The sequence below is a fragment of the Heteronotia binoei genome, chromosome 10 (assembly GCF_032191835.1).
Source record: "Heteronotia binoei isolate CCM8104 ecotype False Entrance Well chromosome 10, APGP_CSIRO_Hbin_v1, whole genome shotgun sequence".
NCBI lineage: Eukaryota > Metazoa > Chordata > Lepidosauria > Squamata > Gekkonidae > Heteronotia > Heteronotia binoei.
In genome coordinates this window covers 81,264,736-81,277,520 of record NC_083232.1, presented here as the reverse complement: position 1 = coordinate 81,277,520, position 12,785 = coordinate 81,264,736, and the positions used below count along the sequence as shown (strand labels likewise).

The 12,785-nt window shown below is 42.0% G+C and overlaps 2 protein-coding genes across 4 annotated transcripts in view; both read left to right on the top strand.

Moving 5' to 3' along the window:
* Positions 1–12,785, top strand: part of LOC132577940 (probetacellulin-like) — a 572,782-nt gene that overhangs the window by 210,318 nt on the left and 349,679 nt on the right. The gene's annotated exons all lie outside the window — the stretch shown is intronic.
* Positions 1–12,785, top strand: part of AMPH (amphiphysin) — a 139,389-nt gene that overhangs the window by 89,145 nt on the left and 37,459 nt on the right. For all 3 annotated transcript variants that reach the window (XM_060247650.1, XM_060247651.1, XM_060247652.1), the window contains exons 7-10: positions 1,521–1,606; positions 4,448–4,523; positions 5,729–5,811; positions 8,723–8,861. In XM_060247650.1, coding sequence (XP_060103633.1) covers positions 1,521–1,606; positions 4,448–4,523; positions 5,729–5,811; positions 8,723–8,861 — 384 coding nt within the window. The remainder of the gene's footprint in view (positions 1–1,520; positions 1,607–4,447; positions 4,524–5,728; positions 5,812–8,722; positions 8,862–12,785) is intronic.

Here is a 12,785-nt window from a genome sequence, read left to right as displayed (position 1 = left end):
GGTATTTTACATGAAATGCTTCCTAATGGTACTACTGTGTTAGCATCTGCAGGGCTTTTTTTGTAGCAGGAACTCCTTTGCATATTAGGCCACACACCCCTGATGTAGCCAATCCTCCAAGAGCTTACAGCCAAGGGCTCTTAGTACAGGGCCTGCTGTAAGCTCCAGGAGCATTGGCTACATCAGGGGTGTGTGACCTAATATGCAAAGGAGTTCCTGCTACAAAAAAAAGTCTTGAACATCTAAAGAGAGGAATTTGTGTAGGTCAGCTGAATAGTCACATGGTCCTACAAAGGAGAAGCAGTTCCCAGAGTCCTCCAGCATGATGTGAATTAAGAACCAATTTGCAGCTTTTTTATTTTCCATGGATTTTTTTGGGTTCACTGGGCATATTAAAATGTGTTGTTCATTGATCTTTTAAAAATATACACAACTTAAATTCACAGGTTTTTGGGTTGACATCTAACAGCCCTGTCTCATCATGAGGGTGTAGCAGATACCATGTATTAGTATATGTTGTACGAAGATTGCCACTATCACTTAAATGTCTGAAGCTTCAGTTTCTTTTCATCTTGGATTTCCTCTCTTATGAATCGAAGGCAAACGATTTGTGACCTGCCCTGAGACAGAAAGCATTAGTTTGTAAGATCTGAGACTGGGGGCTGTAGTAAAAAAGGGTAAAGGTAGTCCCCTGTGCAAGCACCAGTCGTTTTCAACTCTGGGGTGATGTTGCTTTCACAACGTTTTCATGGCAGACTTTTTACGGGGTGGTTTGCCATTGCCTTCCCCAGTCATCTATACTTTCCCCCCACAAGCTAGGTACTCAGCAAGCTGCTGTAGTAGCAGAACCTAGACACATTACTCTATATACCACCCAGAAAGCAAGAGGACCCAGAGGAGGGCTCCACTGGCCCACTTTCAGCCACTCTCTAGCGCCACTACTGCTGGTGGCCAGACTGCAGTATTGTAGCTCAGTAGGAGTCAAGTGACACAAAGGACCAGAAGGGTTCCACCGGGTTCTGTAAAGCTGCTTTAGTTTGAGGTCCAGGCGCAGAACAGGGCTTTCCGCTCTGCCTTTAAATGCCTGCTTTCCATTCTTTTCCTGTTTCCTGGCTCTAACAAAAGACTATCAGCCCTGACAAACCCAAGGAAGAATTGGCTGTGTGTGTCTTCTGTTATTTTGTGTGTCAGAGAAATGCTTGCTAATCTCACCATACCATACCAAACCTTTAATGGCATAATAGAATCAGATAAAAATACACAGAATATAAAAATTTAAACATTGGAGATAAAGTCAAGATAAAACCGAGCTTACAGATGCATTCAAACATGGTCAGAATTAAATTTAAGGATGTCAGCCAGAAATTTTGCCACAGCCTCACTAACCACCCCCTCAGTATCACTCAATAAATAATAACAGGGTGGCAGAATAGACAAATCTGGAGAAATGATTCCTAATCTATTCCTAATCTATTGCTATCGATTCCTAATGCTTGCTAATCTATTTGGTTTTGTTCTAGGCAGAAGAAGAGTTTCAGAAAGCGCAGAAAGTATTTGAAGATTTTAATACTGATTTACAAGAAGAGCTACCATCTTTATGGTCAAGGTAGATATGAGTGATCCTTATCGTTCCGTGTTTCATAGCAGCCCACAGGAGCTGGGTGGCCACCATCTCTTTGTGTCTCATAATTTATTTTTTAATTAAATATTTAGATGCTGCCTCTTGGTATATCGTTCTTGAGATGGCTCCCATTTAGATATTAACATAAAGAAAAGAGGCAGTGTGATGTAGTGTTTAGTGTCTGATTAGGATCCAAAAGACTTGCTTTTGAACCCTTTTGCTGTGTAAACTCGCTGGATAGCCTTCGGGCGGTCACATAAGCTCAGCCTAACCTAATAGGGTTATTGTGTGACCCTATTACAAACGGAGGAGAGAGGAATGACGTAAGCCATTTTGGGTCCCCACAGAGGAGAAAGGCAAGATATAAATGAGGTAAATACATAAATAAAGAATAAAATGAAAACCACACAAAAAGTATTACGAGACTTTTGGTTTTGGATCTTTCCGTGAAGCAGTGTTGCTAGGTGTGTGACCTCAGTCTCTGTTTTGAAGAATAAAACAGTAATCAGCATTAGTGTCTCTCTCCTATAATGCATTAGGATAAGAGAGGGATTTTATAATATTGTGCTGTAGTGAGGGTGGAGAGGAAGTGACCTTAGAATTTCAGTTATGTGATCACTTCAGGGGAACAGCTGAGGGAAGTGGAAGATAAAGGGGGAGTTCAGATCCCAAGATGAAGAAGGATTGTGTTTGGAAAAGATCTGGCTGTATGCTTGAGGTCTGTGATTTTGTGTCTGGTTGTATTGGGTGTGTGTGTCTATATTGTTTGTTTCAATGGTATACTTTGGACTACCTGTGAGCGTAGTTTCAGGGAAGACTTCTAGCTGGCCCTGCTCTTATTTCCTTACAACGGGGATTTTTCTTTTGCAGTTTCTTGGCTCACTGTTACGTGTAACAGAGAGGTCTAGTTCATCTGTAATACGAAATTGTGGTAGTGCTGGGTCTGAACCAAACCTAAATCTTTACTACATGAAAAATTGCCGTCATTCAGGTGCTGACTGCAGCCTGAAAAACGCTATGTTCCATTTATTAATACATTATCTCTGTCTGCTCCCTTCTACAGACCATTCTTGCGTTGTGCTCATTTTGAGAGCTTCCATCTTGCTATGCTATTTTATGTCAGATAGTGTGGGCGTGTGTGTGTGTGTGTGAAAATTATTCTCTAGTTCACCAACTCTTATATCTTTATTTAAAAAGACTTTCTTTCATTTAATATGAAGTGCTGGACTACATTTACTGATAAAACCTATGTAAACATTCAGTCAGCCTTATTCACGCTAGGTGACTGACATATTGGCTTAGAATAGATCCTCTGGAGCTTTTCCAGAGGCAGAAGGATATCTGCTTATAGGGCATAACTTTCTCACTTCCCCCACCTGTGGCAGCCTAAAAACTGCCCTCGCCAGCTCCTGTCCTTTGGGAAAATGAACCCTGAGGAACATGATCTGGAGGGGGATATTTCAGGCTGTAATGGGTGGGGAGAGTGGGAAAATTGTGCCCTGTGAGCAAATATCCTTCTACCTGTAGGAAAACTCTGGGGGTTTTAAGCTAGGGTTGCCAGACTCTTTGTCTGGCCAGGGGATCCCCAAGTCAAGTCAAGTTTAATATGGTCACAGACCCAACCAAAAAGAAAGAAAATAGGTAACAAGTGGCATCAAAAAAACCAAGGCATACAATTGAACTTGGGCACAATACAAAACACCATACATAAAAATTTCAGTTTCCATTTCTAGTTATAAAACATTTCTAGTTATAAAACATAAATTAAAATATTTCATAGACATTTTAATGTTTTTTTCTATTAGTTGTTTATGGAGTCTTATGGCTTGTACAGCAAACATTGCCGCCTTCATAGTCATTTCCTGGTTGCTATCCGCTAAAATCTTATCTAAATAAAAGCTAAAATCTCTCCCCGGGAATTGGTCACAAATAGGAGCAATATAAGTTGAGCGAATGTTCTGATAAAGTCCACATTCAAAGAGAATGTGCTCTCTCGTCGCTATCCTCCCATAATCCTCAAGTCCGGGATCCCCAAGTCTTCAGAACTCCAATCCGCTGCCAGCCAGGGAAAACCCCACCCCCAAACAGGGACGTTGTCATGCGACATCCCTGATGCAATGACCACTCAGAAGTGATGTTATCGCACCACTGGCATCACATGGCAACGCTCTGGTATTGGGGCAAACTCTATGGTTTTGTATCCACTAACCCATAGAGATTTTGCCCAAAACCTAGAGTGTTGTGTGCAGTGTTGGCAACATGCAGCAGAAGACTCCTGGAGCAGCTCCAGGATCCCCCCACTGGCAGCGAGGCAGGACTTGGCAACCCTGATTTAAGCCTTTGTGACTATTCTGACTGAAATATTATAAAGAATACCTCTGTAAGTAAACCATAAGATGATAACTAACAGTGCAAACTTAGCTCTGAGCTTAGCATGGCCAAGAATAATTTAAGTAGGATATGAATTGGATCAGAATCTGTACTACTTTAGCATGATAAGTTGGCCTTGAATGAGGATCTAGAATTGATCTTAAGTTGTCTGAAGGGGCCTTTATTTAGTATCAGATTGAAAATGTTTGAGTCTCTTGCCCTTTCATTAAAAGCCACATATCTATAAAATTCTTTTACTTTCTTTGAATTTATGCCGTACCCAAGAATAAAATATTGTTTTAACACGTAGAGCTATTTCCTTGGCTTTTCTCCACATTTTGAAGCCATGGGGGAAAATATTGTTGCTTCAGCTCTGGAGGAAAAATACACTTTTATTTTCCTTTCTGATTTACAACCTTTTCATTTTTACCTTGTCATCTCCCCCCGCCCCTGCAGACGAGTCGGCTTTTATGTGACCACATTCAAAAATATCTCCAGCCTCGAAGCCAAATTTCACAAAGAAATCACTTTGGTGAGTAAAAAGGAATGCACCGTGGGAGAAAAGCAGCTAAGGACTTGGAAATATATGAAAAAGTGAAAGTGCCAAGGTGTGGTATAATATGCAGATGAGTTCCTGCTGGGCCTTTCCTACCAAAAAAGCCCTGTGTAACTGTTTTTCTACTGTAAACCTAATATGCCACAAAAGTGTATAGGTGGACTGTGACTTGTTGTCATGCTCCCATTCTGGTGTCAAGCCATGCATCAGGGCCAGATCCAGCTTCCCCCTTTCTTTGTAAAGTGCTTTCTGTATGCCTCAGCAATTGTCCGGATTTATGAATTTTGATTGCTTTGATAACATCTGCTGCTTTTAGATTTTTAATCTTGTACTTTGCAGTTGGCTTTTACCAGCTGCTTTTAGATTTCTGGTATATGTATTCTAATATTTTTGATGGTTTGATCCTAACTTGAGTATATTTTTGTAGAGAAATACAATAACTAAATGTCGAGTGCCTTAAGAAAAAACCCAATGTAAACAATTTAAAACTAGTTGCAAAACAGGAGGTGGGGTGAATTTGTGAAATCACGAAGGCCAACCAATCAGTGTCATCCATTGTCAATTTCTGGTGGGACTGTATACAGCCATTCCCCCACAGCCACCCAAAGCTTGCCTGTAGACAGAAAAGTCACATTTGGATTTGGTGCAGAGAGAATGCTTCCAAATCACACCCCCCCCCCCCTTGTAGTAAAAGTATTACATTGTAATTTGCTAACCAGGGTGTCCAAATTGCCATTGTTAAATTTCTGCTCTTTATTTATGAAGATAACATTTGTATGAGCATTGTGCAGGAAACAAAATGGAGCCCAGCTAAAGGTTTCTGAGTGGCTTGAAACAACTGCTACAGGCTCAATACTGAAAAGATTCAGGTGCTCAACCTGAAGTTCTCTCTGTCATTATGTTAATGGTAGCCAGGATTAAGGACTTTTTATGAGCCGTTTTCCTACTTGTCAAGAAATGCTCCTAGGGCAAAAACATTCATCCCAAGAGTACTTGTAGCACATCTTAACCAGTGAAGTGTGAAGCTGTGTGAGAGCACCATGTGATGTCTGTGACTGTGATTAATGCCCTATTTTTAAAACAATGGCTAATCTTAGGCCCATTGTTGGGCAAATGTTTGATCTTAGTAGATCCTGGTTTTCTCTAAAATAGCATTGATCATGATGACTGTCTCTCCTCAGCTATGCCACAAACTTTATGAGGTGATGACCAAGCTGGGAGAACAGCATGCTGACAAGGCCTTCACCATCCTAGGAGCGCCCAGGTGAAGAATTTTCTGTCAAATTACAGTGTGAATACCCTAAGCTAATGACACCAATCACACCATCAGTAACTTGGGGAAGAACAAATTAAGGAGAGTTTATCATTTCTGTTGTGTTTGCCTGTTTAACTTCATTTTGTACCTATTCATTTTATGTATCAGATGCAAACTTTAGCTGTTGGGCAGGTCAGCATAGTTGTGCTGTAATAAATTATTCCAGGGTACACCAGGATCGCATCTGGTGTGTACATTATGGAAGGTGACTTTTTTTTTCACTCTTCCTTTAAGGAAGGGCTGTTTTTTCCTGTATTAAGTTATAAACCGATCTGCATCTGTTAAAATGTTGCTCAGTTCTGAATATATAAAACCAGCTTTGCTTTTGTAATCGCTGTTGGTCTACAATTTGGCTACCCCATTGATTTGTTGTGTTTGGAGAGATATGGTGATGTTCTCCGCGATGCAAGCAGTACAGAATATATCACTCTTTGGTTTTATTTTATTTTATTTGTTTGTTTGCTTACTTTATTTATAGTTCGCCTTTCCCACTGAGACTCTATGTGGATTACATAATTAGAAAACCATGGGAGGGATTGGTCTAAGACATACCACAAACTATGGAGAGGTGCCAAAAATAGCATTGTATGCTTGCCTACTAAAAGCTAAATTAATAATTATTGCTATTAAGTGGTGTCTGCTCTTTTTGGATTCTAGCTGTAATGGCAAGGTTTGCTGAAATACTTTTAGTTGAAACACATCTGTATGTTGTTCCATCTAACCCCTGACCCAATCGATCAACACCTTGTATTTCTAAGCAGGTCTTAAGCTTTAACATTAATTTATAGAATGTGTGTCAGAGCATAGGCAATAACAGAATATTTGAAAATGATAGAACCGAGCTTAAATAGGGAGGGTGTTTTGCAAAGCACCCGTTTGGGGTATTTTTCAGTGAACTCTTAAGAGGGATCAAAAAGTATATGCAATATAGCTCAGTACCCATTTGGAATGAGAATAGTACTTCTTGACCTTATTTAGAATTGGCTTTATGAGGACATCATATAGCAAAATCTCATTTTGTGAGGCTGATGCATTACCCTCATACTGGGTCGCATGATCCCTGATTGCTTGGGATCCTGTGACCAGGAAGAAGTAACGTTTAAAAAAAAAAAAAACTCCCCACACCCCTCATGCTGGAGCAGTAGCAGAGAGGCACTATAGATACCCAGAAATAGATGTAACAAAAGGTAAATGTTTGTGGGGAGGGGAGAGATTTTGCACCTGTTTCCCTCTGAAAGGTCCCCTTTCTCACTGAAGATGATCATAGGAAAAATTCAGCACAACCAAAACAAAATGTTCCTTCACTGAGTAACTTGTAGAGAAACAACAGCAAAATGGAAAGAACTTGCTAATGTCTGCATCTTTCTTTTTTAAAATAAATTCCCAGACAGAGGTGGTGAGTGAACCCTAAGATGTGTCCCAGTGTTTTGAGAATAACTTTGTTTTGCTTTAGGAAACAGAACATGATTGAGGTCTTGCTCAATCATGTATTATTAGTTCTCCACAATGATGCCTAAGCCCCCATCTCATCCTTTTTGAGTTAGGATGCTAATAGAATGTTGTAGCTGTATGCTGCTTCAAAGCACAGCCCAGTAGCTTTTTATGAACCATAGACGTTCTTAGACAGCAGATTGCTTTCTGGACTAGACATCTGATTCCTCAGCTCTTGTTGTTTAATGTGGTATCATTGTAGACAATAAGACCTGTAGTCATTTATACTAGCTGAGCATATGCCTCAATAGTTTCTTGAATAGTCATTTAAAAAAAAAAGACCCACTTCTTGTTAATTACTTAATATATAATAGGTAAGAGCCCCGTGGCGCAGAGTGGTAAAGCTGCAGTACTGCAGTCGGAGCCCTCTGCTCACGACCTGAGTTGGATCCCAGTGGAAGCTGGTTCAGGTAGCCAGCTTCAGGTTGACTCAGTCTTCCATCCTTCCGAGGTCAGTAAAATGAGTACTCAGCTTGCTGGGAGAAAAGTGTAGATGACTGGGGAAGGCAATGACAAACCACCCCGTAAAAAGTATGCTGTGAAAACGTTGTGAAGGCAGCGTCACCCCAGAGTCGAAAACAACTGGTGCTTGCACAGGGGACTACCTTTACCTTTTTATATAATAGGTGCATTGCTTGTAACAGATGATAATTTAAATAACAGTTAATGTTGATATTCAAAGGTGATGGCAACGATTACAGAGAAGTGTTGTGAAGGTCTGAAGAGACAGAGATCCCCTGTTGAATAGTGAGGGGGGAGATTCATGTGCAACATTTTATAAAAACACAAGTCATGTATATCTCAAGGTGTAACCAGTGACTGGGGCAAACATTAGATATATGACAAAAATAGAATGTTCAGAAAGCTAGGAAGCAGAGTCCCAGACCAATTCTGCATTTAGCACTTCCCTGCCTTCTGTGTGAGGCTCCTCAAGGCAGCTCTTTTTCCTGGATCCTGTATTGCCATCTCATTCTTTGGAGTGGGGCTACATGTTCCCTGCTTGGTCCCTGCCCCAAGAGAGCCGAGAGCAAGACCAGAACAAAGGCTAGTGCAGAACTGATCCCTGTTAAATAAGGGCTGGTTTCTGTATTCCCCATCTGCTAAACAGGGAGTCAAATTCCCTTGTTGGTGGCAGAAGGCTCCCCTACAAGTGGAAGGGAGTTGTAGGAGCCAACCCTATATTTAGGCCAATACGAGATTGGTTTCCAGGGCTTAATCTATGATATATAGACCAAATTTAACTCTCATTAATCTAAAACCATTGTGTAGAAAATATGCATGAATGTTTCTTGAGTGTGCTAAAAAATATCCTATCATATTAAAACTGAGTGCACTGTACATATAACACATTTGTTTTGCATCCATCTAGTGACTCAGGCCCACTCCGAATTGCAAAAACTCCATCTCCACCCGAAGAGGCCTCACCTCCGCTTAGTCCTGAAGCCAGTCCTAACCATACGTTGGCACCAGCTTCTCCTGCACCAGCACGGCCTAAATCTCCCTCACAGGTATGAGCAAAACTAGCAAGTCTGGGGTTGAAGTTGTGTTAAGGTTGCAGTAATTAGATTACAGAATTGGTGTGGCAGTTTCCTTTTCTCTCAAGCAGTGTTCATGTCATATTACATAAGGGCCAGACTGCTTGTTGTGGTTTCCCACAAGTTCCCAAGCATTGCAAGGGCCCAGTTAGGGCTAGGACCATAGAGGGAAGGAGAAGAAGACGACATTGGATTTGTATCCCACTCTCCACTTTGAATCTCAGAGCGGCTCACAATCTCCTTTACCTTCCTCCCCCACAAAAAACACCCTGTGAAGTGGGTGGAACTGAGAGAGCTCTGACAGAAGCCACCCTTTCAAGGACAGCTCTGCAAGAGCTATGGCTGACCCAAGATCATTCCAGCAGCTGCAAGTCAATGGAGGAGTGGGGAATCAAACCAATCCTCCTGCAGCTTACAGTAGGCCCTGTACTAAGAGCCCTGTAAGCTCTTGGAGGATTGGCTAAATCAGGGAGGTGTAGCCTAATATGCAAAGGAGTTCCTGCTCCAAAAAAGCAGGAACTCCTTTGCATATTAGGCTGCACCCCCCTAATTTAGCCAATCCGCCAAGAGCATGCAGTAGGCCCTGTAAGAAGAGCCCTGTAAGCTCTTGGAGGATTGGCTACATCAGGGGTGGGTGGCCTAATGTGCAAAGGAGTTCCTGCTACAAAAAAAAGCCCTGCTAAAAATGAATCACACTTCTGTTGTAAGTGAAGCTGATCACTGACAAATCTGATGCACCGTTGTAAGGAAAGAGTATCAGTGGTTTAAAGTCTGCTGAGGTCAGCTAACAAGGATAGAGCTGCGAGAAGCAACTATACTTTCCTGCATAGGGAGCAATTCAAAAGCAATTACAAAATGTTTATTAAAAGTCATTCACCCGTGTAGCAACTTTGCTCAATTCTGTCTTCCGTCCATGCAGATAATTTGGTTCCAGGGTCCATTTTTCAGCTAATAGAAAAGAGGTGTAAGAATATTGAATGTCACACTGTCCTGTAAGCTTGAGAAATTCATCCCAATTCACGCTTCAAGTTGTATCCCAAAACCAAGACTGTCAGATGTCATTGCGTGGACAAAGTTTTCTCTTTCCTATTGTTGGCCTCCACAATTTGCTTTTTCAGCCATCTGTACTGGCATGAGATAGATGCAAGCACAAATGTGTAAATGGGCATTTCAGAGCTGCACTTGTGCAGAGCTGAGCAATTGGTGGTGGTGGGGAGAGAGGTCTTCTTACAAAAGCGACTGCAGAGAGTGTTGTTGCTGCTTTGCCCAATGGATTGAAAAGAGTGTCTATTACTAACTATAGATTGGGGGACCAAAAGGCAACCCTAGACTTCTGGTTTAAGTGATAGCCAAAAACCTTCCCCCCCCCCATCACCCACATTTTCTTCCTGTCTTCTCCCATTAGCCTCCATTATCACACCATTGCAGTGTTGGATATGATATGTCTGCTTTTTGGTGCCAGTTTGATGTAGTGGTTAAGTGTGTAGTGGTTAAGTGCACAGACTCTTATCTGGTTTGATTCCCCACTCCTCCACTTGCAGCTGCTGGAATGGCCTTGGGTCAGTCATAGCTCTTGCAAAGCTGTGCTTGAAAGGGCAGCTTCTGGGAGAGCTCTCTCAGTCCCACCTACCTCACAGGATGTCTATTGTGGGGGAAGAAAGTAAAGGAGATTGTGAGCCGCTCTGAGATTCAGAGTGAAGGGCAGGAAACAAATCCAATATCTTCTTCTTCTCTGCTGGTCAGGGAAAATAGCCTTCAAGATAACTCCAGTGTCCTTGGCTACCTGGCAAGATTTCTTGGAGGGGGGTGGCTGGTCCATCTTGGGCAATATGGTGATGCCATATCAGCTATGCTACATCACCAGCACTACTTGGAGACCCCCATTGCACTGCATAAAAGAGGAGCAAGAGATCCATGGTGTTGGCACGTGGTGAGAAAAGAGAGACACTTTTCCAAATTCCTCTAGTTCCCCCCATGTGTGCCAATAAATGGCAGCCTCCTGGGGAAGGAGAGGAACCTGTTGTTTAGATATTCATTTTGGGGTGGGGTGCAGCTTGAAGAGAACATGTTCAATAACCTCTCCGTTTAAAAAAAGATGAATTTTATTTTTAAAAATGTCCTACAACTTTCAACTTAACACAGTTTCCAGAACAGAGTATAAAACACAGATTAGCAAATCCAGATAAACTACGATGATGAAATCAATTAACAGTAAGAGCCTAGTAATGAATCAATACTGAACAAAAGTTTGAGTCCAGCGACACTTTTTTAAGACCAACCAAGTTTAATTCTAGGTATAATCTTTTGCATGCCACTGGACTCAAACTTTGTTCTGTCTCTTCAAACCAACACAGCTACCCACCTTAACCGATACTGCAAACATAGCAGTTTAAACCATCTCACGCAAACATCGAAGAGATAATAAAGCATACATGATTATATATATACACATTTAAAGTAAAAGAGCATTTCCCCTTTGCTCTTGCTCCTGTGAAATCTCTGAAGACTGAATTAAAGGCTGCCAACAGCATCTGGCACAAATCCAAAGAACGGATTTACCAGAGCTATTTTTATCCTCCTGATATAAAAGGAATATAATTTTCTTTCCTGCAGGGTAAATGTGATGTGATTTCTATTGTCACTGACTCTCTGCTGGCCTGTATGAAATGTGTCAGCACAGCAGGCTTCTTGCAGCTGCAAAGCTCTGAGACTGCTGAGAACCAGCTGAAAGTGCAACGGGGCTCCATCTTGCTCAGATACCCAGGGTGTGCAATGCCAAGTATTGAATATTTGTCATGATCCTTCCTTTTCTTTATTTTTTTCGGGGGGGGGGGGTCCGCTGTGTTTAATTTAATTTATTTAAAACGTTCCTATGCTGCCTTTCCCCCAAAATAGGCCCCCCCAAGGTGGTGAGCATCAAACGTTAAAACATTTCAACAACAATTCAATAGAAACATAAAAACACATAACACCAAAAACAGGGAGTGGGCCCAGGAGTGGAATTCTAGCATATTCTAGCTCCTTTGCATATTAGGCCACACTCTCCTGATGTAGTCAATCCTCCAAGAGGTTACAAGGGTCTTTTTTGTAAGCTCTTGGAGGATTGGCTACATTAGCAGTGTGTGGCCGAATATGCAAAGGAGCTGCTGTTAGAATTCCACCCCTGAGCAGGCCAATAAGAGTTGCTGGGGGTATGCCAAACAAAAATCTAAGAAACTTTCAACCACCAGTGTAAGACAATTGTAGAGGGAGACACATGAATCTCCCAGGGGTGGGATGGGTGGGTAGGGAGTTCCAAAGTTTTGGTGCCCTGACTGAGAAAGGCTTTTCTTGGGTTGCCACCCATCTAAGCCTCAGATACCGGAGGCACCCAAAGCAGGGCCTTCAAAGATAACCAGGGTGGATTGGTAGGTTCATATGGGAGATGGCAGTTCTCCAAGTAAGCTTAGTCATTCTCCCGTATTCTTGAGAGCCAGTTTGGTGTACTGGTTAAGAGCGATGGATTCTAATATGGAGAACTAGGTCTGATTCCCCACTCCTCCACATATTGCAAGCTGGGTGACTTTGGTTCAATCATAGCTGTCTGAGAGCTGTTCTCTCAAGAGCAATTCTCTCAGCGCTCTCTCGGCCCCACCTACCTTACAGGGTGTCTTGTGGTGAGAGGAAGCGAAGGAGATTATAAGCTTCTCTGAGACTCCAGTTGAAGGGTGGGGTATAAATCCAATCTCCTGCTCCTCCTCTTCATTTAAAAATACCTTCCCATCACTCTCCAGAGTCACGCTGTCTCATTAGCACACCTCTACAAGTTAAGGGAAGGAATTTTTAAATGACTTCACTCTCCACAGCCTTGGCAGCATGCCCCCAGAAACAAAGGAAAGGTTTTTAATTTTTAAATGC